Source organism: Aotus nancymaae, unplaced genomic scaffold (genome assembly GCF_030222135.1).
Source record: "Aotus nancymaae isolate 86718 unplaced genomic scaffold, 86718_ANA_hifiasm-v0.15.2.pri h1tg000188l, whole genome shotgun sequence".
NCBI lineage: Eukaryota > Metazoa > Chordata > Mammalia > Primates > Aotidae > Aotus > Aotus nancymaae.
The window spans coordinates 181,589-209,128 of record NW_026988603.1 but is presented as its reverse complement, the minus strand read 5'-3'; the positions used below and the strand labels follow the sequence as shown (position 1 = coordinate 209,128).

The 27,540-nt window shown below is 41.6% G+C and overlaps 1 protein-coding gene and 1 long non-coding RNA gene across 2 annotated transcripts in view; one reads left to right on the top strand and one right to left on the bottom strand.

Annotated features, from left to right (window-relative positions):
* The first annotated feature begins 1,342 nt into the window (after positions 1-1,342).
* Positions 1,343-1,647, top strand: LOC135273009 (mitoregulin). The gene has a single exon (XM_064371815.1). The coding sequence runs from the start codon at positions 1,349-1,351 to the stop codon at positions 1,517-1,519; it is 171 nt and encodes a 56-aa protein (XP_064227885.1). The 5' UTR covers positions 1,343-1,348; the 3' UTR covers positions 1,520-1,647.
* Positions 1,648-8,551: 6,904 nt separating this feature from the next.
* The window catches only part of LOC135273011 (uncharacterized), a 60,126-nt gene continuing 41,137 nt past the window's right edge, over positions 8,552-27,540 (bottom strand). Inside the window, exon 2 of the long non-coding RNA XR_010340910.1 lies at positions 8,552-10,618. This is a non-coding gene — a long non-coding RNA (uncharacterized LOC135273011). The remainder of the gene's footprint in view (positions 10,619-27,540) is intronic.

The following is a 27,540-nucleotide window of genomic DNA, read 5'->3' as shown; positions in this document are numbered from 1 at the left end:
GTCATGGAAGGGACCCAGAGGGAGGTAATTGAATCATGAATGTGGGTCTTTCCCATGTTGTTCTTGCGATAGTGAATATGTCTCACGAGATCTGATGGTCTATTAAAGGGGAGTTTCCCTACACAGGCTCTCTTGCCTGCTACCATGTGAGATGTGCCTTTGCTCCTCCTTTGATTTCTGCCATGATTGTGAGGCCTCCCTAGTTACATGGAACTGTGAGTCAACTAAACTTCCTTTCTTTGTAAATTACCCAGTCTCGGGTTTGTCTTTATTAGCAATGTGAGAACAGATTAATATACATAGTAATCACAGGAGTGACATCATCATCACTTTTGCTTTATTATATTAGTTAGAAGCAAGTCACAGGTCCCACTCACCCTCAAGGGGAGGGGATTACTCAAAGGCCTGAACACCAGGAGGTGGAAGTCATGGTCGGGGGGTGGGGTGTCAAAATTACTTTCATCATTAGAAGTGTGTTTGTTTGTTTCCTATCCCAACAATTTTGACCCTATGTTAGTTCCGGGATGGCATGGTGCCTAGACCTGTGCTGTCCAATAAGGTAACCACTGGTCCCAGGCATGGCTAGTGTGTCTGAAGAACTGAGTTTTTAATTTTTAAAAAATTTTAATGAATTTAAATTTAATCTAAAAACTGGTACTCCATTCGGTTATTGGAAAATTATTTGTGTGTTTAGAACAGCTTGTATATGAATCTACTTTTTCAGCTGTACATTTTATGAAATCTAGACACTGACAAGTATCTCCATTGAAAATTTGTTCAAATTGAGATGTGCTTGCTGTTAACTGTAAAATATACACCAGATTTCAAAGACTTGGCATGAAAAAAAAAAAGCTTCTCCTTAATAATTTAAAAAAGAGTTACATGTGGAAATAACATCCTGTATATATTGGGATAAGTAAATATATTATTAAAAACAATTTCATGCTTTTGTTTTTATTTTTTAAAAAAACAGGTTACCAGAAAATTTAAAGTTAGACAAATGGCTCGCATTCTATTGCTGAAAGAAAATACAAAGCGGTGAAGAGCTTAGAGTTGGGTCAGCAAGACACGCCCCCAGTGTTAGCTAAAGATGTAAGGCATCAACGAGAAATGTTGGGGGGCTCAGGAGAGGGGAAGGTGGGGTCATCCATGGTCTGAGAAAGTCTTCAGTTGAAGGCGAGACAGACGGGACCATTAACGAGTTTCGGGAGAACCAACGTCTCGCTGGCTGCGCTGGGAATGCCCCACCACCTTGGCCTCATTTTCGCTCCGCGCCCCGCCCTTGAACGCGCGGCGCCTTTTGACCCCGCCGCCGCGCCGTAGACCGCGCTGAACGCCGGTGGCTGCCATGGCGGATGTGTCCGAAAGGACGCTGCAGTTGTCAGTGCTAGTAGCCTTCGCCTCTGGAATACTCCTGGGCTGGCAAGCGAACCGACTGCGGAGGCGCTACTTGGACTGGAGGAAACGGAGGCTGCAGGACAAGCTGGCGGCGACGCAGAAGAAGCTGGACCTGGCCTGAGATTCCGCGCCTTCCGCCTCATTCGATCCCTCGCTTGGCCACCTTGCCATGTCCGCGCGGGAGCTCCGAGCCGGCGGCGGCCAGAGCCAGGCTTGCCACGCAGTCCCCGCCTGCCGTGGCGGGCTCTTCCCGGAGTGTTGGTGAGCAGTACACATAGTGACACTGCAAAGGGAGACTTTGGGGTCGGACAAATACCTTAGTATCAACTCTGGTCAGGTCGCAGAAGATGACTTGTTCTCACAGACACCAGAAGGTGGAAGTTTTGTCTTCCCTCATAACTTGTTCATTGGTGTCTTAGTTTAGTTCACTGGGTGTTTAATGAGAATGTCTCACCAACGTGTTATGTCGCTCACCCTGACGTTAAACATCAGTATGGAAAATACTGGAAAGAACAAAAGAAAAAAGAAGGAACCAGGGAGATGATCTTGCCACCCCTAGTTCTTTTCAGTAACATCCTTGGTAGCGCATCTTCGCTTTGGCGATTGTAAACTCCAAACTGAATTCTTAGTGTAAGGTCTGTTTTCACCGAAGACGAAACGGAGAAACTGAGGCCAGCACGCAAATAATCCAATGCAAGGGAATTTATTCAGGCTCCCGGACGAGGTTCTGCGGTCCGGACAGGAAGGGCCGGAGAAGTCGCACGGACTCCTCTCAGGCACGGGGTTTTATAGGGAGTGGAGGCATCCGATTGGCTGTGGCCAAGGTGGGTGGGACAAAATGGAGGGGAGTGGGACCCGGATGGAAGGAGGCGTGTCCGAGCTCCCGGCGAGGGGAGGAGGCGTGTCCGAACTCTCCACGACGCGGCCAACCTTACATTCCGACCTTTTGATGATAGATAGAGGGCGCTGCTCTTTCTGACTACTTCCTGCTGAATAGGGGCGAAGTAAGGGGGACAGGTCAGTCGGCTGGCACCTCGACTGAAGAGTCGGACACGTCCAACTTCTCACATACGAGCTGGTAGCGGTGTATTGGGTTCTAGTGGTGGGGCCTTGTTTCCAGGATTCCTGCAAGTAGAACTGCCAGGCATAGTAGGGGCTGGCCGATGACTGAGGGTGGTAGATGTGTAGTTTCCACGAGATGTTGAGAGACTTGACGACCAGCTGGACTACCTGGGCTATGAATGCTGGACCGTTGTCTGACTGGATGGTGGCAGGTAGGCCAAAGCGGGGGATGATCTCTTGAATAAGAATGGATGCTACCGTATCTGCTGTTTCACGAGAGGTAGGGAAGGCTTCAATCCAACCTGAAAAGGTATCCGCTACCTGCAGCGTTACCCTGGGCTCGGCAAGGGTGATGGGGGTCCTCGAGTCCGGGCTGCATCAGTCATCCAGAAGGCCAAGAAATTCAGGTGAAGGGATTGCTTCCTGTGGACCGGCCTGCTCTCCACATAGAGGTGCAGGGAGTGGGCCTTTGGTCCAGGACGGGCAATCAACCTTCCAGTGTCCAGTTCGTTTGCAATCTGGGCAAGGTCCAGGGGGTGGTCGAGGACAGGGGCACTCCCGGGCCCAATGTCCTTCTCGACCACATTTATAACAGGACCCGGGTGGGACCCTTAAAACATTTCGGAAGCGTTTCACTGGACCTCCCTCACCAGATGTTCGGTGTGCTGCCGGCCTCAGGGCTGCTACAAGAGCTTGGGTTTGGAGGCCAACCTCCTGCCTTAAGTGGGCCTGTCGGGTGGCCTCAGCCTTATCCTCTCGGCCATTAAAAACTTTAAATGCCATGTTTACCTGGTCTCTCATGGGAGTCTGGGGGCCCTCCTCAGCTTTTTTAAGTTTCCTCCTTATATCAGCCGCCGACTGGGAGATAAAGTGGGTGGCTAGGACCGTAGCTCCTACTGAGGAGGCCGGATCCAGCCGTGTATGGAGGATCATAGCATTAGTTAAGCGGTCAAGGAAGACGGCTGGGTTTTCATCAGGTCCCTGAGTTATTTCCCTTAACTTATCGTAGTTGACTACCTTTTGGGCTGCGTTTTGCATGCCCGCCAGGAGGCACCGTAGCATCTGGTCTCGGCGGCGGCGGCCATCTCGACCGTCCTGATAGTCCCAATTAGGGTCGGCCTCTGGAACCGCTGCCACACCTACTGGCATCTGGTTATCAGTAAGATGTTCCTGATTAGCGTGTTCCCGGGCTGCTGTAAAAATCCGGTCACGCTCGTCTGGTGTGAGGGTGGAGGATAGGATGACAAACGTGTCATGCCAGGTTAAATCATATGCCTGAGTAAGGTAACGGAATTCCTTGGTGTAAGCAGTAGGGTTGGTGGAAAAAGAACCTAGACGTTTCTCAATGGCCGATAGGTCAGAGAGGGAGAAGGGAACATGCACTCGGACAATGCCCTCTGCTCCGGCCACCTCACGGAGGGGGCAAAGGAGGGAGGCCTTATCATTAGGAGCACTGCGCGAGCGGGTGTGAGCACTAACAGGTGAGGCCAGGTTGTAATTAGGAGGTGGAGGAGCTGAAGGGGTTTGAGGTTTATCATAAGGTGGAGGATCATTGGGTCGGGCCAGTGGAAGGAGAGTTCCTCAGGCGCATTAGGGTCAGAAAAAGAAGAGGAAGGTGGAGGGGCTAAGGGCAGAGAGGAGGTTTCTTTGGCTAGAAGTACCTTGGTGGTGTTGCAAGAGGAACAGAGGGTGGGTTGGGAATGAAGATACCAGAAAGCCTGCACGTTTATAATAATCATAATTAGGCAAAAACCAAGAAAAGACATGGCCAGGGCTATGTGCCACATGGCTACAATAAACACAGTACTACATGCAAGACTGACAAACAAAGGGTGGGTGCCCCCCAGATGGGAGGCCAGGCTGATGCTTTCCTGGTCACGTCCCTGTGGAACCGCGGGTTGAGGCCCACACAAGCCCCGCAGCTGTTACGCTGTGGGACTACACATAAGCTCACTCACTCACTTGCATTGGAATTAGGCAGAAAGAAAGAAGGATAGGATTAAAAGTGTCTTAAGGGCGAGGCACAGGATAGGACTAAAAGTGTAAGGCGGCCACCACCTTAAGGGCGAGACACAGGATAGAATTAAAAGTGTAAAGCGGCCACCATCTTAAGGGCGTGGCACAGGATAAGACTAAAAGTATAAGGCAGCCACCACCTTAAGGGCGAGGCACAGGATAGGACTAAAAGTGTTAGGCAGCCACCACCTAAGGGCGTGGCACAGGATAAGACTAAAAATATAAGGCGGCCACCACCTTAAGGGCGAGACACAGGATAGAATTAAAAGTGTAAAGCGGCCACCATCTTAAGGGCGTGGCACAGGATAAGACTAAAAGTGTAAGGCGGCCACCACCTTAAGGGCGAGGCACAGGATAGGACTAAAAGTGTTAGGCGGCCACCACCTAAGGGCGTGGCACAGGATAAGACTAAAAGTATAAGGCGGCCACCACCTTAAGGGCGAGGCACAGGATAGAATTAAAAGTGTAAAGCGGCCACCATCTTAAGGGCGTGGCACAGGATAAGACTAAAAGTATAAGGCGACCACCACCTTAAGGGCGAGGCACAGGATAGGACTAAAAGTGTTAAGCGGCCACCACCTAAGGGCGTGGCACAGGATAGAATTAAAAGTGTAAAGCGGCCACCATCTTAAGGGCATGGTACAGCCACCATTTTGAAAGGGAGAAAGAGAGAAAGCTAAGAGAGAGACAGAAATAGAAAAAAAAAGACTGAAAATACAGTTTTTTTTAGAAAACGGGAGCCTTTTATGCCAAATGGGCTAATTTACAACAACAAATTTGGTATGAGCCAGGGGTTTGGCTCTGCCGTGAGGCAGGGCTGCTTAAACAGGGCTTCTGAGTACCCACACCTCGGTTGCTGGTGAGGGTTCAGGAAAGTGGGGACGTCTCCCTCAAATTCCTGACCCTAAATATACCCCTCACGGGGAGAGAGAGAACAAGAGTGTAGGGACGTCTCCTCTTACACTCAGGTCCTAAACTGGAGTCACGGACTCGTGGGGAAGGAAGCCGGAGTACTCACGGACTCACGGCGGGAGGCCTCCTGGGGTCACGGACCCGTGGGGAAGGAAGGGAGGGAAGCCGGAGCCATGGACTCGCGGCGGGAGGCCTGCCGGGGTCACGGACCCGTGGGGAGGGAAGCTGGGGGTCACGGACCCCGCAGCAGGGAAGCCGGGGGTCACGGACCCCGCGGCGGTGCGAATCCCTGACGCTGCGCAGCGGTTTCCTGACAGGGACTCCCTGAAAGCAGCAGGTGAGGTAGTGGGTACCAGAAGTCTTACCTTGTGGTGAAACAAACAGCAGCTTCCCGGTCCGGCTCTGCGTGGAGGAGTCAGTTTCCCCGGGGAGGGGTCTTACAACTCCCTCCTGGCTGGCTCGCCATCTGTAAGGTCTGTTTTCACCGAAGACGAAACGGAGAAACTGAGGCCAGCACGCAAATAATCCAATGCAAGGGAATTTATTCAGGCTCCCGGACGAGGTTCTGCGGTCCGGACAGGAAGGGCCGGAGAAGTCGCACGGACTCCTCTCAGGCACGGGGTTTTATAGGGAGTGGAGGCATCCGATTGGCTGTGGCCAAGGTGGGTGGGACAAAATGGAGGGGAGTGGGACCCGGATGGAAGGAGGCGTGTCCGAGCTCCCGGCGAGGGGAGGAGGCGTGTCCGAACTCTCCACGACGCGGCCAACCTTACACTTAGGTTTTTGGCAGCCTTGTAAACTGGAAAGAGCAGTGGCCTGGAAGTCAGGAACCTTGCATCCAGTCTTAGCATTTTCAGAAGAGCTGTGCATCATAAGTTTTCAGGACCTCAGTTTTCTTGTCTTTAACACCAGATCTTATGGTTCATGGTTTAATACCACAGTACAATTTGAAATTACAGATCGTATATTTCTATTTTTTTTCTCTTTTCTGTTTCCAACAGTTTGATGAAAGTGGATATAGACTACTGGAAAGAAATGACTTCTTCTTGCACTTTATGAATCAGTTTTATTTTTGAAAAAAAAAATTAAACATCTTTGAAGCTTTTTTTTTTTTTAATAAGGGGAAGTATGTTTTCATGGAATTTACTGCATCAAGAGACCTGCGTTTTCAAAACTGACTTACTAGTGTTTTTGAGCAGATGTATTATGTAACTTGTGCCCCTTCTTTGGTACAGGTACAAAGCAGACTCAGCTATGGGATCATTAAGGGTTCTTTAACTGAACTCGTTGAAAAGTAAAGGGATGTGTAAACGTAACTGAGGTAAGGGTGCTGTCTGTAAGACCTTTGAACTTCCAAGAGTAACAGTGTAATCTCTGGCCCTGCTCAGGCCTGTAATCCCAGCACTTTGGGAGGTTGATGTGGGAAGATCACTTGAGCCCAGGATTTGGCAACATAGAGAGACTTAGTCTCTGCAAATAACTTACAAAGTAGCTGGCTGTGGTGGTGCACACCTGTGGGCCCAGCTAATTTGTAATCCACAGGCTGAGGTAGGAGGATCGCCTGAGTCTAGGAGGTCAAGGTTGCAGTGAGCCGTGATCTCACCACTACACTCCAGCCTGGGTGATGGAGTGAGACCTTGTCTTAACCCAAAACAAAACAGTGTATTCCAAGTACAGGGTATAAGTTTTTTTTGTTGTTGTTGTTGTTTGTTTGTTTTGTTTTTGAGACAGTGTTTTGCTCCTGTTGCCCAGGCTGGAGTGCTGTTGCTCAATCTCAGTTCACTGCAACCTCTGCCTCCTGGGTTCAAGTGATTCTTCTGCCTCCGCATCCCAAGTAGCTGGGACTACAGGCATGTGCCACCGTGCCCAGCTAATTTTTGTATTTTTAGTCGAAAACGGGGTTTTTCCATGTTGGTCAGGCTGGTCTTGAACACCTGACCTTAGGTGATCCATACCCTCGGCCTCTTGAAGTGCTGGGATTACAGGCATGAGCCACCGTGCCTGGTCAGTGTATAAGTTTTTATTGGCAAAATTCTCTTTTATATGTCATTATGGGATACACATGTGAAGGAGAAACCCTCCTGAACAGAGCTTAGTGATAAATCCTACCTATATATAAAAATCAAGGGTGAGTGCCTGGTTCTTTTGATTTGCAGGGAGTGTTTCTAGAACACCACCCTTGCTCATTCCTACAAAGATTAAAATTTTGTGTCTCAACTCCATGTTAACATAGGAAAGTTGTTTCCACATGAAGCACCTCCCCATTTTACTGGGGCTATTATGCCTTATTCCAACTTTGTTTTCATTCTGTGAATGTAGTAGTCAAGGACTGAAATGTTGGTTCTTAGAGCTGAGTCCTATCTGCGCTGCAGTTTGCTGAAGCTTCCTAGTGACCGCCCCTCATTGAGGCTCCAAGAGTTGAGACTCTTTGAGACAAGGTAGGTTCCTTGAGGGACATCTTACCCCCAAATAAGCATGTGGGTTGTGACTGGCCTAATTCTGCTTGTTTGGCCCCATTCTTGTGCGATGTTCCTTGTGTATCTGGTCCTTCCAATGTTGATTCTTTCTCATTACTTATGCGCACTACCCTGACACAGTCATGCCCCTCTCCTGTCTCTCCTCTAGGTATACCTGCTTCTGGGCATGTGCTACTTCTGACTCCTGTCTATATCATTACGAGATCTCTAGCCACTCTGTGCCACTCCTAATTTTCTAGTTTTCTGCTTATTACCTTTTTACACTGTGACTGTACTCCCCAGTTCTGTAGTGGGCAGTTACCTTTAACGTTACCTCTGTACCTTTTCTACCTTTGCTCTCTTAAACGTGGTAGTTCCCACCCCCCACTCCCCGCCAAAAAAAAAATACTGTGGAGACAGTACTTCTATTTTAGCCACAACTGGAAATGGAAAGTTGGGAGCCAGGAGTCAGTGCCAGTCATAACTTGAAAATGACACACTGTTGACTACATATTCCCTCACCTCCATTTGGCACTGTCATTTACTCATGACATCTACCTGTCTTGGTCCACTTTTACTTCCCTACCCTGCCTCCTTTTCTCCCCCCAGATGGGGTTCCCAGACCACCTGCTCTATCCCACATTGCTTCAGCCATTCTCTGGACCTTGTCATCAACAGGCTTGAACTATGTTACATTGTACTTGGTCTGTTTAGTCTCAGGAGGTACACCCACCTCATTAGGACAGCTGACATCCTCTACATCTCCTATAGAACTGCCCACTCTGGAGACTATTAGTTGTGTTACTCTTCCAGTTAACCTCATAAGGCATCCTGGATGCTCCCTGGTCAGATTAGACTCCATCCCTGCTTGTACATTACCTTCACCACTGAACTTTAAAGAAAGACTTCACCTTTCTCACTTGGCTCACTACAAATGGGTTCTACTGTGACTGTAATGTGTCTCATTTTTTAGCACCTGAGTTCCTTAAACTCCCAGTTTACTTGATAACTTTCATTCCTAGTAGATCAACCATATGAGAAGTTAAAGGCCATTAGCTGGGAATTCCTTGGTCTTTCTTAATACTTTTGTCTAGAGCAGTAGTTTTCAACAGGGCTGCCCATTACAATCATCTGGAGAGTTTTAAAAATACTAATTCTTGCATGCCACTCTTCAGACATTTTGATTCATTTCATTTGTAATATGGACTGGGTATTAGAATTTTTAAAGCTCTCCAGGTGATTGTGATGCTCAGCTGAGGTTGAAAACTGTTTCTGAAGCTCTGTCTCATTAGGTTTCCTTTACCAGGAGAGAAGACACTCAGGCCCCTTCCAAGGCTGTCTCTTTGGCTTCTGCAGAATTCTGCATCTCCCTCAGGACCTTCCTTGTTCTCCAGTACATCATCTCTTTCTGGCATCTGCAGTCTCGCCCTGCTTTCTATTTATAAATGCACATTTTCTTTTTTTTTTTTTTTTTTTCTTGAGACGGAGTCTCACTGTGTCCCCTAGGCTGGAGTGCAGTGGTGTAATGTCAGTTCACTGCAACCTCTGCCTCTTAGGTTCAAGCGATTCTTGTGCCTCAGCCTCCCCAAGTAGCTGGGATTACAGGTGCCTGCCGCCATGCCTAGGTAACAAATGCACAGATTTGACTTAAAATTTCTTTTAGTCGATGCTGTCATTGGCCAGTTAGAAGTGGTTCACTGTCACATTCTTTCCAAATATTTTGCCCATTGGCCTGTTGTGATCTGCCCTCTGCACCTTCCAGAAACATTGATATCTACAGCTCTGAATTCTCACATTTTACCTCAAGAGTATATGATGAGGCCACTTTCTCCCTTGAAATTCTTCCTTTGCTTCTGTAATACAAAAGTTTATCAAGTTTCCAAACTGCTACTATTGCTGCCTTTCTCAAGTTCCTCAAACTTTCGTCCTTGGTTCTCTGCTCTGTCCTCTCCTGTGACTACCCTAGCCATTCTCTTGGCTTAACTAGCACATCCAAGCCGACCCCCCTCCATCTGATCCTTTTCTTCAATTCCAGCTTTACTCTTTCAGCTGTCTAGTAGACATACTCAATGCATGACCTTACTTTAGAACTCAGTGTATTTAATCATAAACTGTTCATTTGGTAGGGAATTCTGTACACCAGGTAGCATTTCTGTGGTAAGTGGTTGATATGATTTTCATGTTTCTAGTCTATTACTGTAGCTTGGAAGCTCTTTGAGAGCCGTGTTAAACATCTTGTACCAGAGGCCCAAACACTGCCTTGCACTAAGGTGCTCATATATATTTGTCATTTTTATTTGAAGTAGATTCTTTTCTTTCTTTCTTTCTTTTTTTTTTTTTTTAGACAGAGTGTCACTCTGTTGCCCAGGCTGGAGTGCAGTGGCGCAATCTCAGCTTACTGCAACCTCCGCCTCCCAGGTTCAAGTGATTCTCTTGCCTCAGCCTCTTGAGTAGCTGAGTTACACGCACATTCCACCATGCCTGGTACCTGGCTATCTCTGTATTTTTAATAGAGATGAGGTTTCACCATGTTGGTCAGGCTGGTCTTGAACTCCTGACCTCAGGTGATCTACCCCCCTCAGCTTCCCAAAGTGCTGGGATTACAGGTGTGAGCCACTGGGCCTGGCCTGGATTTTCTTTAAAGTGCCTGAAACTGCAAACGTTCTCTCTTCTCTTTACTATAATCTTTTTGTTGATTCCGAGTCATCTTGTTCCACTGCTTCTGTCTACATTATGAGTCTCTTGGAAGCTGTTAAATTCTTTTTCAGTATCTCCTGTGAGGAAGCAATACAAAATTGTTATTCATTTTAACACACTGATAGAAATCATGATGAGTTTTATGAAATAGCTTGTTCTCACGAGAAACATTGGCCATGGTTTGCTTTAGTTTCTTTTGGCTACCTTACTGTAGACCTCTCTTGTTTTAGGTTATGTTTGTTTTTATAATGGCATCAAGGTATAACTACGGAGGAGCAATGACTAGTATTAATGTGACTGTCCTGAAATTACAGTCATTAGTGAAAAATCATTAGCTAAGTAATCACATCCTTTATAGCACAGTGAATACCTAAGTGGCACTTCTCAAACCTGAATGTGCACATGAAACACTAGGGTATCGTTAAAATACAGATTCTGATTCTCTAGGACTGTGGTGGGGCCTGAGAATGTGCATTTCTAACAAGCTCCCAGGGGATGTTGATGCTGATCCAGGAATTGCAAGTAATGAATACTTGTAACTGGAACAGTATGGTGCAAAAATTTATAAAGTCAAACATTTTCACACCTGAGGTGAATGAGTAATACACTCTTTTTTACCCTTCCTCATATTTCACCTATTCACACATATTTAGGGGGGTTTATTAGTTTATTTTTGCCAACATACAATTAAACTGTATCCATGATGTTGTAACTTTTCCATTTAAAATATGGAAATCCCTATAAATAAGTAGATACAGAATGATTTTTTTCTAATTTATAGACTGAAAATGAGAATTTCATAATAGCTGTTTTTAGAGTAACTTGCTTTGTTTTGATCATCTCTTATCACCTGTAATCACTGATTTAATAATCCACTTAAAAATATTTTATAGCATTTATTTTGTCATTTGTTATAAACATTTTTAATGGAAATCCTGTGTTTGGCTATTTAAGTGAACATTAATTGTCATGAGCCATTATAGGGAAATTAATTTAAAATAAGACATGAATTATAACAAAACAGACAATAGCAAATCTTGCCAAGGATATAAGGAACAAAAACTCATACACTGCTGATAGGGTATAAATTAGTACAACCATTTTGGGAAACCAGGCGATATCTACTAAAACTGACATATAACATGCCCTGTGACTCAGCAGTGGTATACATATGTTTGCCAGATTTGCACCAGGATGTTCTTAGCAGCACTCTACTAACCCTAAGCTAGAAACTGCCCACTTACCCAGCAACAGTAGAATCAATGAATATGTTAGGATATATCATATGTGAAATAGCCATTAGAGTGAACAGACTACAGCCACGCAATATAGATGCATCTCACAAATGTGATGTTTAAAGGACAGGAGGAGCCAGCGCACACCACATAATTTCATTATATAGTACAAAAAAAGGCAGTATAAGTTTGTGCTCTTAGGATATTGTCTACCTTTGGTATGTGGTGGGGAAGTGAGAGGGTTGGGAGTTTGGGTGTTGGGGGGTGGGGGTAGGCAGACTAGAAACATAGGATGACTATTAGTGGGCAGATAATATTCTGTTTCATAATCTGGGTGTTGTTATGGGGTGGAGGGTTTTCAGAGCTGCACAATTAAAGTCTGTAGATTTTGTATATATTATACTTGAAAAAAGTACATAAATGATGGTTCAGCCTGGCCTGTGGTCGTACTGAAGAACATTCATTTATATTAATGGGGTCCATCATTTGGAAGGTGAGCTCCAATCATTATCATTCATTCAAGTCCTATTTTGGTATAGTAATTTGGGAATTAGATTCATGGGATGCAATCCCACATGGGGAAACATGACAACTTTCCTGAGAGTTGATGTAAACTGGGAATGAGAACTAATAATTTGCTCATAGATTTGTTGTAGAACAGACAGAATTACTATCCTTACAGAATTCAGAATGGACAATGTGCAATATTAGAATGCAATGAAACTTCAGTAGACTAAATGGCAAATAATTAAAAGCTGCCTTTTGAACTGAGAGTATGCAACAGAACCATGTATCCCATAGGAAAGCTATCCTTGCAGTTAATGTAAGAGTTTAAGATGCTCGAATTGTATCTTAAGATAAGCTTACAAAATTGGTATCAGAAAGCAAATGCCATAAAACAGTACCCCAGCAAGAAGGTGGTGGTATTACTGATGTATTGTGGGGAATGTAGTTTCAGATGCCGGGGGACGTTCCCCTATCCTTAGGAATTGGCGAGGAAAAATGACTCCCCCGGCCGTGACCTGCGTGGTGACGTGAATGAGCACCACAAGAAACCATTTTGACACTTCCCTGGACCTGCCCGGGCGGGGCGGGGCTGGGAGGTGGGCGCACGGCGATGGCGTCACCTTCCGGCGCCGCCGCTTGGTTTCCCTGGCAACTGGCGCGGTCGGGGCAAGGGAGATGCTGGCGCGGTCGGGGCAAGGGAGATGCTAGCGAGGCGGCAGCGCGATTCCCTCCAGGCGCTGAGGCGCCGCAATCAGGAGCTGAAGCAACAGGTAGGGTCAGGCTGTGTAGAGGGGCCTGGGGCGGACGATAGGAGGACGCAGCTGCGCGCATTACGGCTTCCTCACCGTGCCCCACCTAATCCTGGGAGCTTGGCCCCAACCCACTTACCTTCCCAGGTTGTAACGCTTCCTTACCCCTTAGCATTCCAGCACCAAACCCGGCTTCAAACCCCTCCTGCTCCCAATTCAACCCTCAGCCAACGGTGAAACCTCCCAAAATTCGTGACTATCAACTAAGCGCCCCTTCCTCCAATCGTCACTCCCACCGGACACCTCAGCATCCTACCTGAACAACTCACTAACTCACCTCATCTCCCAATCTAAACTTATATCAGTAACCATTTCCAACCCAACTCTGAGGCCCGTTCCTCTTCTCCACTTTCCAAGCTCATTTCCTTTGAGCCTTCTTTCAGTGGAGTTTATTATTGCCTCCATGAACTCAAGCGAAATAGGTGTCAAGGAATAGTCTTAATATGCAAGAACATTAAGATCTGACAAATGAGCAGAGGAGGTGAATGAGAGAGGAAATACAAGTAACTCAAACAAATGAGGAATGTTAACTTCAAAGTAATTGCAAAGGACATAAGGTATCACAAAAAGTTTTAAAAATCACAACAGTCAGTCTTGAGGAAGTTGTGATGAAGCAGGCATACTCACTGCTCCCGTGTATCAGGTGCCTGTACAGCCTTTGAGGAAAGCAGCTTAACAAGGTGTAGCATACATGTATGCACTTAGGCTCAAAAATTACATTTCCAGGGATCTGCTATATATAATAATTAGAAAGTAGAACAGAGATTGATGTATAAAAGTATTCACATTGTTACTTATAATTTGGATAAAATTTAAATGATCAGTAATAGGGAAATGGAGAAATAATTTATGATGATATAATACTGTGATTACAATTTTGTTAAAGGGTTTTTTAATGTGTTAAATATTTGTGATAAAATGTCAAATTAGAAAAAGAATACAAATGGAATGTACAGTATTTCAATAACTTTTTTCTATATATAATATACACAGAACAACATAAAAGGAAATATGCTGATATGGCATTTCTTTGTGACAGGATGCTGATGATTATTATGATTTTCTTTATTCTTTGTTATATTTATAAAATTTTTAGGCTAGATATGGTGGCTTATGCCGGTAGTACCAGCTACTTGGGAGGCTGAGACAGGAGGATCACCTCAGCCCAGGAGTTCGAGACTATCCTGGGCAACATAGTAAGACTCTCAAAAAAAAAAAATAATAACTTTTTAAAAATACACAGAATATTTATTGAAAATAAGAAAAAAGTAAATAGCAACCGGTGGGTTTATTTTCTGACATTTTAATTTTACTTTATTAATTTTAATTTTTTTCATGTGATTTATTACCAAGTAGTTTTTCACTGAGTAAAATTATTTTATAATCTTGGGCCAGTAAGAGATTCACTGATGCTCATATTTTGTCCATTTTTGTTCTCTTGTTTAAAAAGTAAAAAGGATTTGGGAGGTAAATATTTAGGTGACTGTATTGGAATCAGAGTGGTAAAACAAAAGCTAAATACTCTTCTGGTAGAAATATAAAATAAAACTTGATGGGGCATTGACTTATGCTGAACTTTGGTGGACTCTTAATATGGTTCTGTGTCTTATTTTATTTTTAAATTTCAACTTTTATTTTAGAGTCGGGTTATATGTGGAGGTCTGTCACATGGAAACACTGTGTGATGCTGAGGTTTAGGGTACAGATGAGCCTGTCACACAATCAGTGAGCATAGCACCCAATAGGCAGTCTTTCAGCCTTCATTCCTCTTTCTTCCACCCAACTCCAGCGGTTCCCAGGGTGCATTGCTCCCATCTTTATGTCCATGTGTACTCGATGTTCAACTCCCATTTACAAGTGAGAACATGCGGTATTTGGTTTTCTGTTCCTATGTTAATTCACTTGGGACAGTGGCCTCCAGCTTCATCCATGTTACTGTAAAGGACATTATTTCATTCTTTTTTTTATGGCTGCATAGTATTCCATGGTGTATATGTACCACATTTTCTTTATCCAGTCCACCATTGGTGGGTATCTAGGTTGATTCCATGTCTTTGCTATTGTGAGTAGTGCTGCAGGGAACATACACATGCATATGACATTTTGGTGGAATTATTTATTTTTCTTTGAGTATATACCCAGGAATGGGATTGTTGGGTCAAATGGTCATCCTATTTTAAGTTCTTTGGGAAATCTCCAAACTGCTTTCCATAGTGGCTGAACTAATTTTCATTCCCACTGATAGTGTATACGTGTCCTCTCTTCTTGTCAGCCTCACCAGAATCTGTCATTTCTTGATTTTTTAATAATAGCCATTTTGACCAGTGTGAGATGGTATTTCATTGAAGTTTTAATTTGCATTTCTCTGATGATCAGTCATGATGAACTAATTTTAAATTTAGTACGACATGAGGAGAACCAGGAAAAGTTTTAGAAGGAAACCATAAAAATGATTATTAAAACAAACTATTACAAAGATTATTCTCCCTGGAGAAATGTTGGCTCTGGAGCCTTTTGATACCTTGACTGTCTAGTAAGTGTATTTTTATAGTATTAGCTAATTCTTCCCTGTCTTCACAGAGGACACCTGAAGCAGAAAATGGAACAGATTTTCTATTCAGTGTCCGTAGGACAAGTAATCAACAGCCCCTCTGGGTCATGCCTGTGATGACTGGCTCTGTCACTAGGTGTGTGAATTTTGTAAATAACACTTGGATACCAAATTGCAAGAGTAGAGAAGAAACTAGTGGAATTTTCTCTTTTTTTCATCCACTTTATCTTCTCTATGTAATCTATAGAAAACAGACCAAAGAAGTAAGTGCTTTTTTGGTGAGTATATTGACAAAGTTACATGTAGTGTTAGTAAACTTAAACTCTTAAGTCAAGACAAACAAAATCATAGTACATTCAATACAATAGATACCACTCAGTAATAAAAAGGAATGAACTAATGGCACACACAGCAATATGGAAGTATCTCAAAAACATGCTTTCTGGAAAGGTTACACAAGAGTGCTTACTATGTGAGTTCATTTATATAAAATTTCAAGAGCAGGCAAAACTAATTTACATTGGAAAATATATCAAAACAGGTTTGTCTCTGGAGGAATGGGGTGGGGATTTACTGGCAAGGGCATGAGGGAACTTACTATGGTTACACAGATGTATGTATTTGTCAAAACTCAGCAAATGTATGCCTCATCTTTGTGCATTTCGCTATATGCATACTTTACATCAACTATTGAACTAGTTAGTGACACCCATAGTACATTATTGAGGGAGAAATGTATTGATAACTGTAACTTATTTTGAAATACATAAGATGGATTGATGGATAGATAAATAAGTATAGTAAAATGTTAATGTTTTTTTCTAGGTAGTGGGCATATGAGTATTCATTGCAAAATTTTTAAAACTTTGTCGTATGTCTAAAAGCGTTCATTGTAAAATATTGGATAGGAAGAGAAGTTTTCTTCCTAAGGCAATATGGTATTTAACAATGTGATATCTTAAATGGTCTCCATAGGTTGATAGTTTGCTTTCTGAGAGCCAACTGAAAGAAGCTCTAGAACCCAATAAAAGACAACATATTTATCAAAGGTAAAGTATGCTAAATTATATAAGCTTTCCAGGAACTACATTTACATTTCAATGAATGGTATTTAAGGCATAGAGATTGGTTCTTCGGAATCAAATGGAAGAATCAGATAGTGTTGTAACTTGAATCTAGAAGAAAACAATCTAAACCTGATGGTTGTGGACTTGCTGTTGTGACAGCAGCTATAAAAACTGCTTAGTGTAAACATAGGTGACTTGGGCAGGATTACCCTGAATCCTTGGCCTATGTAGCCCAGATCCTGTGACCTGGTCAGAAACCTCTGTCTAGAAGCAGTTAGTCCTTGATTGGGATGTTGACTTTAACTCCCATGAGAAGACAAAACTGTTTTCTAGGTGGGTGTTTTTTGTTTTGTATTTGTTTTTACTAAAAAAAAAAAAAAAAAAAAAAATCCCTAGGAGAGTTTAAAATTAAGTAGACATGATGAACTAAATCAAATTTAGACTATTAATTTATAACATTTGTATTAAGTTTAGGAAGGACATCATTAAGATAATCTTTGTTTTTGAGATATTTAAAGATTTTATAAAATTCCAAAGAACATGAGATTCATTCTGTTAATTTAAGTGAATTGTAATTGTTTGGAAAAGTTTTACTTAAGTCAGGCATACAGAGTGCTTAAAGGCAAAACAAATAAATTTTGAAATGTTAATTGAGTTTAATTTATAATTATTAGTAGGATTGTTTGAGAGATTTAGTTTAAGTTGAATTAACAGTAATGAAATAAAAGCAAAGGGCCGGGCGCGGTGGCTCACACCTGTAATCCTAGCACATTCGGAGGCCGAGGTGGGTGGATCGCCTGAGGTCAGGAGTTTAAGACCAGCCTGGCCATCATGGTGAAACCCCATCTTTAAAAAAAAAAAGAAAAAAGAGAAAAGCAAAGGTTATTGTACTTGCTTTACTAGATGTAAAAATAGAATAAGATGTATAGACTGAATTTGAAGTCCCAGGGAAAACTAGGTTTTAAAATTTTATGTTAGTAAACTAAAAATAATAATAATTATTGTTTCTTTTTTGAGACTGAGTCTCACTCTGTAACCCAGGCTGGAGAGCAGTGGAACAATCTTGGCTCACTGCAACCTCCTTCTCCCAGGTTCAAGTGATTCTCCTGCCTCAGGCTCCCGAGTAACTGGGATTACAGGCACGTGCCACCACACCTGTCTAATTTTTGTATTTTGAGTAGAGTTGGGGTTTCACCATGTTGCCCAGGCTGGTCTCGAACTCCTGACCTCAACTGATCCCCCAGCCTTGGCCTCCCAAAATTCTAGGATTATAGGCGTGAGCCACTGTGCTCAGCCTAATAATTATTTTTAAGCCCAAGTAATTATAGTCTTCCCTGTGCATGAAAAGATAATCGTTGCTGTCATTTAAAAACTCACTTTGACATTTGCATGTCTGAAAATGTCATTTAGGTGTCATTTTTATCTGCTCAACACTTGAGTTTTTTCAGTTTGAAAACTCATGTCTCATGAACTCTGGGAGATTTTATTTTACGAAAAGATTATTTCGTTACTTCCATTTGTCTGTTTCTTCCTGAAACACCTTTGAGTCAGGTATTGAATATCCTGGTCTGATCCTCTAGATCCCATAACTCTCTGATAATAGTTTTTGTTTCTTTGCCTGTTTGTGTACACCTGGGAGATGTTTTTTTGGGGGGAGGTGGGGAGGGGTCCCACTCTGTTGTCCGGGCTGTAGCACAGTGGCACAGTCACGGCTCACTACAACTTCTGCCTCCCAGGCTAAAGGGATGCCCCTCTCCCCTGCCATGAGCTACCATGCTGGCAATTCTCTTGACTTTAACCCTTTTCTTTATTATCTATTTCAACAGCCATATTGTTTTATTTCAGCAGTCATATTGTTTTTTTTTTTGAGATGGTGTCTCACTATGTTTCCCAGGCTGGAGTGCAATGGCGCAATCTTGGCTCACTGCAACCTCTGCCTCCTGGGTTCAAGCAATTCTCCTGCCTCAGCCTCCTGAATAGTTGGGATTATAGGCACATTCCACCACACCCAGCTAATTTTTGTATTTTTGGTAGAGATGGGGTTTCATCATGTTGGCCAGGCTGGCCTTGAACTCTTGACCCCAGGTGATCCACCTGCCTTGGCCTCCAAAAGTGCTGGAATTACAGATGTGAGCCACTGTGCCTGGCTAGCAGTCATATTGTTAATTTACAAGTGTTTTCTCTTGTTCTTGAATTGTTCTTGTTTCATAACATCATGTTCTTGTTTTCATTTTGATTGCCTTCTTACTACTTCCATGACGAGGAAACTTTTTTTTCTTAAGTTCTCTTCTGTTCTCTGAAGTGTCTTTGCTTTCTCTGGGTTCTGATTCTTTTAAATTAGTTAATTAATTAATTCATCTATGGTTATTCTTAAATTTTATCTTTCATGTTGCTGGTTTTCTTTATTAGGTCTGGCTTATCTATCTTCATTTAAGAATGAGGGACTAGGTTGATTATTACAGAGAACTCTCATGGGTTTTTCTACTGTTAAATAGATAGGGGTCTTTCCTGCTAGTACTATCTCCTGAATAAGAATGAAGTTCTGTACATTGACGGGGCTTTTCAGAGGCTGGGAAGTAGCTTTTAGTCTGAGGAGCCCCCCAATGCCAGAATAGAGTGGGCTTTAACCCTGGTGTATGGGAAACTTCTTTAGCAGCTATGATTCTCTTCAGGTCATTTGTTAATTGTTTTTGTTTGTTGTTTTTTGTTTTTAAGGAAGAATCCCCTGGTAAACAGAGAAGGGAAAAGGGAGCTAACTGGCTCAGGTTTTCTGTAAATAGACTTTTAAAAGTCATAGACTTATTATAAAAGAGACCCAACTAAGTCTAAACTTAATCAGTATCATTACTCTTCCCTTGAATAACATGAAGACCTTAGGTTGCTTTAACATTTATTTCTCTCTTCAAAGCTTAGATGTATGTGTATGATTTAATTTACACAGTATAACACAATATTATATAATGTATAAAGTAAATCCCAGCCACTGTGCATGTCTTTTCATCTGCAAAATTTCATAATGCATCCCTCTATGATTTAGTTTAGTTAACCTTTGATCCTTTATGTCTGCTGACTCCAGATTATCTCCCTCTTATGCTTGTCTTCCTCCCTTTACAGGAGAACATGCTTCCAGCCTTTTTCCATGGAGCAGAAATTTGTTGAAATCTCTTGCTGGCTAGTTGTCCCTCTTTCATTCTTTTTAGTGTTCAAGGTTTGCTACCTTTTCAAACATTGTAATCATTTTTTGTGGGGTTTCAGTAGGCAGTGAAGATGAATGTGTGTATAGTTTTTATCCTGAACCAGGAGTCTTAAAATATCAGCTGTTTGAGGATTTTAACAATTACATAGTTATAAAGGAAGTAATTGTAATAAATAATTTATTTTCTTGGTACATTATATTAAAATAGTTTTTCACTCTGGCCTTTAAGTGAAATTTCTAAGTTTTAGTAAAGATTTTTTTGGTCAAGTAACATGACAGATGTCAAAATAAATTGCTTTACTCTTAGTCTCATTTGACAAAAAACCCTGCAGCTAGGTTCTCTCAGGGTGGCTTCATGGCCTGTGATATCCTCAAAGACCAGCCCTTGCTGTCTTTCCACTCTGCCATCCTTTGCTTGTTGGTGACGTCTCTCCTTAGGGTTACAAAGTCCATACCCTCAGTATCTAAAAGCAGATGTGGGAGGTATTCTTTTCATGCCTGGTAAGGGAGAATAAAATGAGAGGCAATCCCAACATGTTTGTTTTGTGTTACACTGGCAGTTCTGGGCCCCCTGCCCACCCTGGAGGCTGAGAACATAGGTGCCAATGGGAAGCTGACTGTGCAAAGATGAAGGGTGGGCGAGGGGCTTTTGGGGAGGTCACTAGCAGGGGCAGCCCCAGTTTGATGTTTCCCCTTGTCTTTTTCTTCCCCTTTGACAAAGGACTTTTGTTCCCTTTAAAAATTTTTTAATTTATTATTGTTTTTTATTTTTTTCTTCAACTTTTAAAAAGTTGAGGAATACATGTATAGCATGTGCAGGTTTGTTACATAGGTAAACACGTACCATGCTAGTTTGCTGCACAGACCATCCCGTCACCTAGGTGTTAAGCCCAGCATGCATTAACTATTCTTCCTGATGCTCTCCCTCCCCCAGTACCTCCCTCCTATAGGCCTGGGTGTATGTTGTTTTCCCCCATGTGTCCATGTGTTCTCATCATTCAGCTCCCACTTATAAGTTAGAACATGTGGAGTTTGTTTTTCAAAAAGAAATCGCTTCTACAACTGCACACATCTGAAATACCGTGACACACAATCTAAGTTTTTTGATGAGATTGATCAAAAACCTCCGTGGGTCACCACCACACCCAAAGAGCTGAGATCTTGAGGAACTTTATCTTTCACAAATACAGAGGTACAAAAAGGATATCGCTTCATTTACTAAGGAAGTTTCAACAATTTTATGTACATACACAATGTTACACATAAAGCTAATGTTGCAATCATGTGCTTTTATGGAGTTGAATTTGCAAAAAATGCATAAAGCAAATTAGAGATCTCCAAAAGCCTTTACACAAATTATACTTCCAGTATTAAAATGATGCAAATATGAAATACAAAGCATAGCAAATCGTTAAAAAAAATACTGACAATTTAAAATAGTGGTGACTAAGCAAAAACAACTAAAAAGAAATTTGCTATGTGACAAAGTGCATTCTAGGAATCAATTATGGGAAAGTGCACAGAATAAGAACTAATCATTAGCTATATTTCGAAGACTTGCATCAAGAGAAATAGCTGCTGTTTGTTTGTTTGTTTTGTTTTAAGGCCTGGCTCTCCTCAGAGGATAATTTCACATTCATTTTCTACTTGGTCTTGCTCTTTTTGGAATTCTTTTATAATTTGATATACACTGATGTGAGCATCCCTATTAAATGTTTCCATCTCCTTTGCCATGCTTCTATGTTGTTTTGGGTAAGCAGAAATTCATTCCCCATGCACTCATATACAGACCACAAATTTGGCACAAGCAACACCGTTGCATGTTTTCTTATCCTACCACGCACATAATTATTTTTGAACCAGTCAATAACTTCCATGGCTTCTTCAGGCAAACGTGGCTCTAATTCATTAAAAGCTCTGGAAATTACATCAGCTGGAAAGAATGCTAGCACAGATAAATGAAACATTTTAAAAATGAAGTTTCAATTGTTGCTGTATCTTGTGACCAATCTACTGATCTGAATTTTCTGCCAAATGCGTTGGCTGAAAGCAAAAGACAAACTTTATTGGTAACAACTTGAAATTCACTTTTAGAAGCCTTTATTGAACCTAACTCCAAATCTGTCATTATGGCATGGGAATTCAATTAGATATTGGGTATTTTAGACTTCAGAGATTTAGACTTTAGGAATTTTGATCTTTAAAGATTTCAGCATCTGGGGTTATGGCATTTGGCATTGTCTTTTGGGATTATGATCGTTAACATATATTTATATCCACCCATCCCTCTCTTTACACAAAAGAATATGCAGTACCTACTCTTCTGTATCTCAGTTTTTCACTTAATAACATCTCTCTGAGCTCCTTTCATGTCAGTGCTTAAGGGTGGCAGAATATGTAAGCCCCAAACATGCCACTTTGGTAAAAGTATTATATTGAGTAAAAGGCCCTGGAAAAATAGAAGATGTAAGAAGGGCATTGTAGTCTTCCCGTTTCTTTCTAAAAACAGAAGATTAAAAACTCTCAAGTGAAAGATACCCTCCCTGTACCAGGAGAAAGAAAACATTATTTGACAAGGAGTAAGAACTCAGAGAATTCTGGACAAACCATCTTGTTAAGATCATTCTTTTCTTCTTTAGCCTCCCTACATAGTTTAGTTAATTTTCCACAACTGCCTCTCTTTGTTTAACCTAGTATAAAAGCATTTGGGTTTTTCCACTTTTTTGGGTCTTCTTCTCCTTATGAGGGTTCCCATATTACATAAAACTTAAATAAATGTGTAGGCTTTGCTCCTGTTAATCTGACTTGTCTCAACTTAATTATCAAGTCCAGCTGAAAATCTTAAGATGGTAGAAGTAAAATTTTGCCTCCTCTGCAGTGCCTATTACCCATCCTATCACTTTTTTTTCCCATTTTAATTTTTTTTCTTTTTTTTTTTTAATTATATTTTAGGTTCTGGGGTACAGGTGCAGGTCATGCAGGATTGTTGCATAGGTACATACATGCCAAGGTGGTTTGCTGCCTCCATCCCCCGTCACCTATATCTGGCATTTCTCCCCATGTTCTCTCTCCCCAACCTCCCCACCCCCTGCTGTTCCTCCCCTAGCTCCCCCCAGTACACCCCAGTGTGTGATACTCCCCTCCCTGTGTCCATGTGTTCTCCTTGTTCAACACCCGCCTATGAGTGAGAACATGCAGTATTTGATTTTCTGTTCTTGTGTCAGTTTGCTGAGAATGATGGTTTCCAGATTCAACCATGTCCCTACAAAGGACACGAACTCATTGTTTTTTATGGCTGCATCCTATCACTTTTTGTAACACCACATTGTACTCCATCACATGAATTAACTACTTTTTCTTTAACCAACTTCCCCTAACATTTAAGAGTGTACTGTATATCTCTATGATAAGTAATGCTATCCTTTAATATGCATACTTTTTTCTCTCATATAAAGGATGGAGTATATCTTTAAGTGCATTTCTAGAAAAGAAATTTTTAGTTCAAGGCAGCATGTATTAACAATTTTCATAAATATTAAAAATTAAGAGGTTATTGAAATAATAAGATCTATTTAAATCAGATAGGAAGTATTACTCATTCCTAAACATAAAATAGCACTCAGAGTTACATGTGTTAAGAAGGCTGGTATGGCTGGAATGGACTGCTTAGGAAAGTAGCCCAAGATGACACTGGAGAGGCTGGCAGAGGCCAGACAATGAAAGACCTTCTGAGAAAAAATGTTGCTCTCCAAAATTAGGACACTTAACTAAAAATTATTATCACCAACAGGAGCAAACCAGGACTATCCTATGTGTAACAAAATGTGTATCCTGAGTTTAGGAATGATTATTAAGAGTGATAGAAATGGGGCCAGGCATGGTGTCTTACCCCTGTAATCCCAGCATTTTGGGATGCTGAGGCAGGTGGATTGCTTGAGGCTAGGAGTTTGAGACCAGTCTGGCCAACATGGCCAAAACCTGTCTCTACCAAAAACACAAAAATTAGCTAGGCATGGTGGCACATGCCTGTAATCCCAGTTTCTTGGGAGTCTAAGGCACGAGAATTGCCTGAACTCAGGAGATGGAGGTTGCAATGAGCCAAGATGGTGTTATTGCACTCCAGCCTGGGCGACAGAGTGAGACTGTCTCAAAAACAAACAAACAAACCCAGTGACAGAAAGGGCATGGAATGCCTTCTGCAGAGACTCACATAAAAGTGAATGGCAGGATCGGACACTGTTTGGAAACCTGCACAAAGTTCTTGTGAAAAGGCACTATTACATTCGTGGGGGTTTACCCAGAAAAAGCAGAGCCAGAAACTGATAAATGAACCATAATATGAAAAAGGGTCTTTGAAACACAGGCAAACAACTTTGTTAACAATGAGTCTTTTACTCTGATAGCTGGGGATTGCTGAATGATATTCTAAGAAGCATGCATTATCAAAATTGAACCAAAATAAACAGAAAACTGACTAGATCAATGACCAATAAAAGGCTGAAAAGGTCATAAAAAAGGAACACAGGACATTCCATGGAGGAATGATAGTCTTTTCAATAAAGGGACCTCGAACAGTTGGATACCCACATGCAAAAAAGTGAATTTTGACCCATACCTTACACTATATGTAAAAATTAAGGAAAAAATCAGCCATTAACTTAAATGTAAAACCTAAAACTATCTAAACTCTAGAAAAAAAAAAATAGAAGATAATCTTTGTGGCCTTGGGTTAAAAAGACATTTCTTAGATACAAAACTAAAAGACCTTTTACGATCCATAAAAGAAAAGAATAATATGTTGAGTTTTATGAAAATTAAAAACTTCTGCCCTTTGAAAAACACTGTTAAGAGAACAAAAAGACAAGTCACACATTGGGAGAAAATATGTGTAGAAGACATATCTGATAAAGCACTTGTATGCAAAATATATAAAGAATTATCAAAACTCACCAATATGGGAAAAAAAATCCAATTCTTTTAAATGGTGAAATATTTGAATAGATAATTAACTAAAGAAAATAAATGGATAGCAAACAAGCACATGCAAAGAAAAGATGTTCAATATCATTTGTCTCAGGGAAATGAAAATGAAACCCACAATGAGATACCACTACACACCCACTGGAATCACTAAAATTAAAAAGACTGATCACACTAAGGATTGTTGAGAGTGTGGAGTAACTGGAACTCTCATAAGCTGCTGCTGGAAAAGTAACATGGTACAACCACTTAAAACTGTTGTGGTTTCTCAGAAAGTTAAACACCCATCTACTACATGATCTAGCCCATTCTATTCTTACTCGCCTGAGAGAAAAGATAGCATATGTCCCTAAAAAAGACTTAAATGCAAATGTTCATAGCAGCTTTATTGGACATAGCTCCCAAATGAAAAAAAAACCCAATGTCATCAGGTAAATGGGTAAACAAATTGTGATACATCCACGTAACTGAATATGACTCTGCAATGAAAAGGAATTAACTATTGATACATGAGTGGATCTCAAAATAATTGCACCAATTAAAAGAAGAATCAATCAGACTGAAATGAGTATATACTGTATTATTCCACCCACATAAAACTCTAGAAAATGCAAGGGAACTAATAGTTATGGAAAGCAGATTATTGGTTGTCTGGGGATGGGAGAGAAAAGCAAGAGGATGGAAGAGAGGGATTATGAGAGACATAAGGAAACTTTTGAGGGTGATGAATATATTCATTATTTTGATTATGGTAATGCTTTCCTGAATGTGAACACTATCAATTGTACATTATAAACAAGCACAGTTCATTGTGTGTTAATTATACCTTAATAAAGCTTTTATATATATTTACACACACATGCACACACACATGTATAAGATTACAAAGAAAATAGGTTACATTAAAATAGTTAACAAAATAATTTTTGGATATCAATTTATGATATAATTTTCAAGTTATCAGAGATTTATCCCTAAAGAGTATCAGACACAAATAATTTCATACTTTCACAAGTAAATCTCGAAAAACCCTCAAGAAAGAAATAATTCATGTTTTACAGGAAAAGTCTTAGATCTATGGAATTCACTAGAAAACTCTGAAACAATCTCCTGTATATAATATATATGTGATATATTTGATATATTTGAGTGTGTGTATATATACACACATACATATACATATATATGAACTGTTCGATATAATGGTATAGGGAAAACTGGCTATCCACTTTGAAAAAATATTTCAGAAACTTAAAAATAATTTTCTAATGATCTCAAAAGTCAAATGTAGAAAAAAAGCATGAAAAAATTTAGAAAGAAAAATTCAAAGATATTTGTATAGTCCCACATGAGGAAGCTCTTCCTATGAGATTAAAAATCCAGAAACAATAAGGAAAGCAAAACTAAACCAGATTTGCCATATCCAATGTTAGTGATGGTGGGGGAAAGGAGCCTTCTCAATCTCAGGAGTTTAATTGATGGAGTCATGTTGTTGTTGTTGTTATTGTTATTGTTATTGAGACAGGGTCTCACTCTCTTGCCCAGGTTGCAATGGCACCATCACAGCTCACTGCAACCTCGACTTCCCAGGCTCAAGTAATCCTCTCACCTCAGCCTCCCAAAGTGCTGAGATTACAGACATAAGCTACCACACCCGGCCAATGGAGTCTTTTGCAGAGCAGTCTGGCAATGTTTAAATTGTGACAGTCGTATGTAACAACTCTAGCTCCAGGAATCCATCCTACAGAAACAGTCACATATGGACACTGATACACATGTACGAAGTCACTCACCACAGCCTTGTTTGTGTAATGGTGGAACAAAAAGCATAAAAACAGAAGTGTCTGTCAGTAGAAGAATGGTTACATAAATTCAACCCAATGAAAGATTTCTAAGACATACTGCTAAGTTAAAAAAAAAACTGGCAGAACAATTCTTATAGTTCAAATTAAATGCATTATTGAGGCACACATATCTACTGTCTTAGGTGGGAAGGATACTTGCTCCCTGGGACTGGGACTATCACGCTGGGAAGGTGAATGGGGACAGGGAAGGGACAGGGAGGGTACTCTTCACTCTATGTCTGCATTCTTTGTATCTTTTACAACATCCATTCTTGTTTCCTTTTTTTCTTTTTTTTGTGAAACAGAGTTTCACTCTATCACCCAGGCAGGAATGCACTGATGCGATCTCAGTCACTGCAACCTCCACCTCCCAGGTTCAAGCAATTCTGCCTCAGCCTCCTGAGTAGCTGGGATTACAAGTGCCCACCTTCATGCCCTGATAATTTTTGTATTTTTAGTAGAGATGAGGTTTCACCATTTTGGCCAGGCTGGTCTCAAACTCCTGACCTCAGGTGATCCACCCGCCTCGGCCTCCCAAAGTGCTGGGGTGACAGGCCTGAGCCACCACACCTGGCTCTTTTTTCCTTTCAATCTATGTCTTCTCCTCTATTCATGTGGAAATACACAGTCTGTTTTTATTCTTCTAGTGCCCACCATAGACATTTCAGCATGCATATTTAACCTAATGGAACCTCAGTTGCCCTTGTAACCGAGCAAAAAAAGGCCATAAGGGCTTGGCTGGAGATACTCACCTCACACAACCGCTCCGGGGTGTTTAAGTTCTACGCTTCCACAGATCAGCCAATACTG

Excerpts from the sequence above, each read along its gene's own strand:
- LOC135273009 (XM_064371815.1), top strand. The coding sequence starts at position 1,349 with ATGGCGGATGTGTCCGAAAGGACGCTGCAGTTGTCAGTGCTAGTAGCC.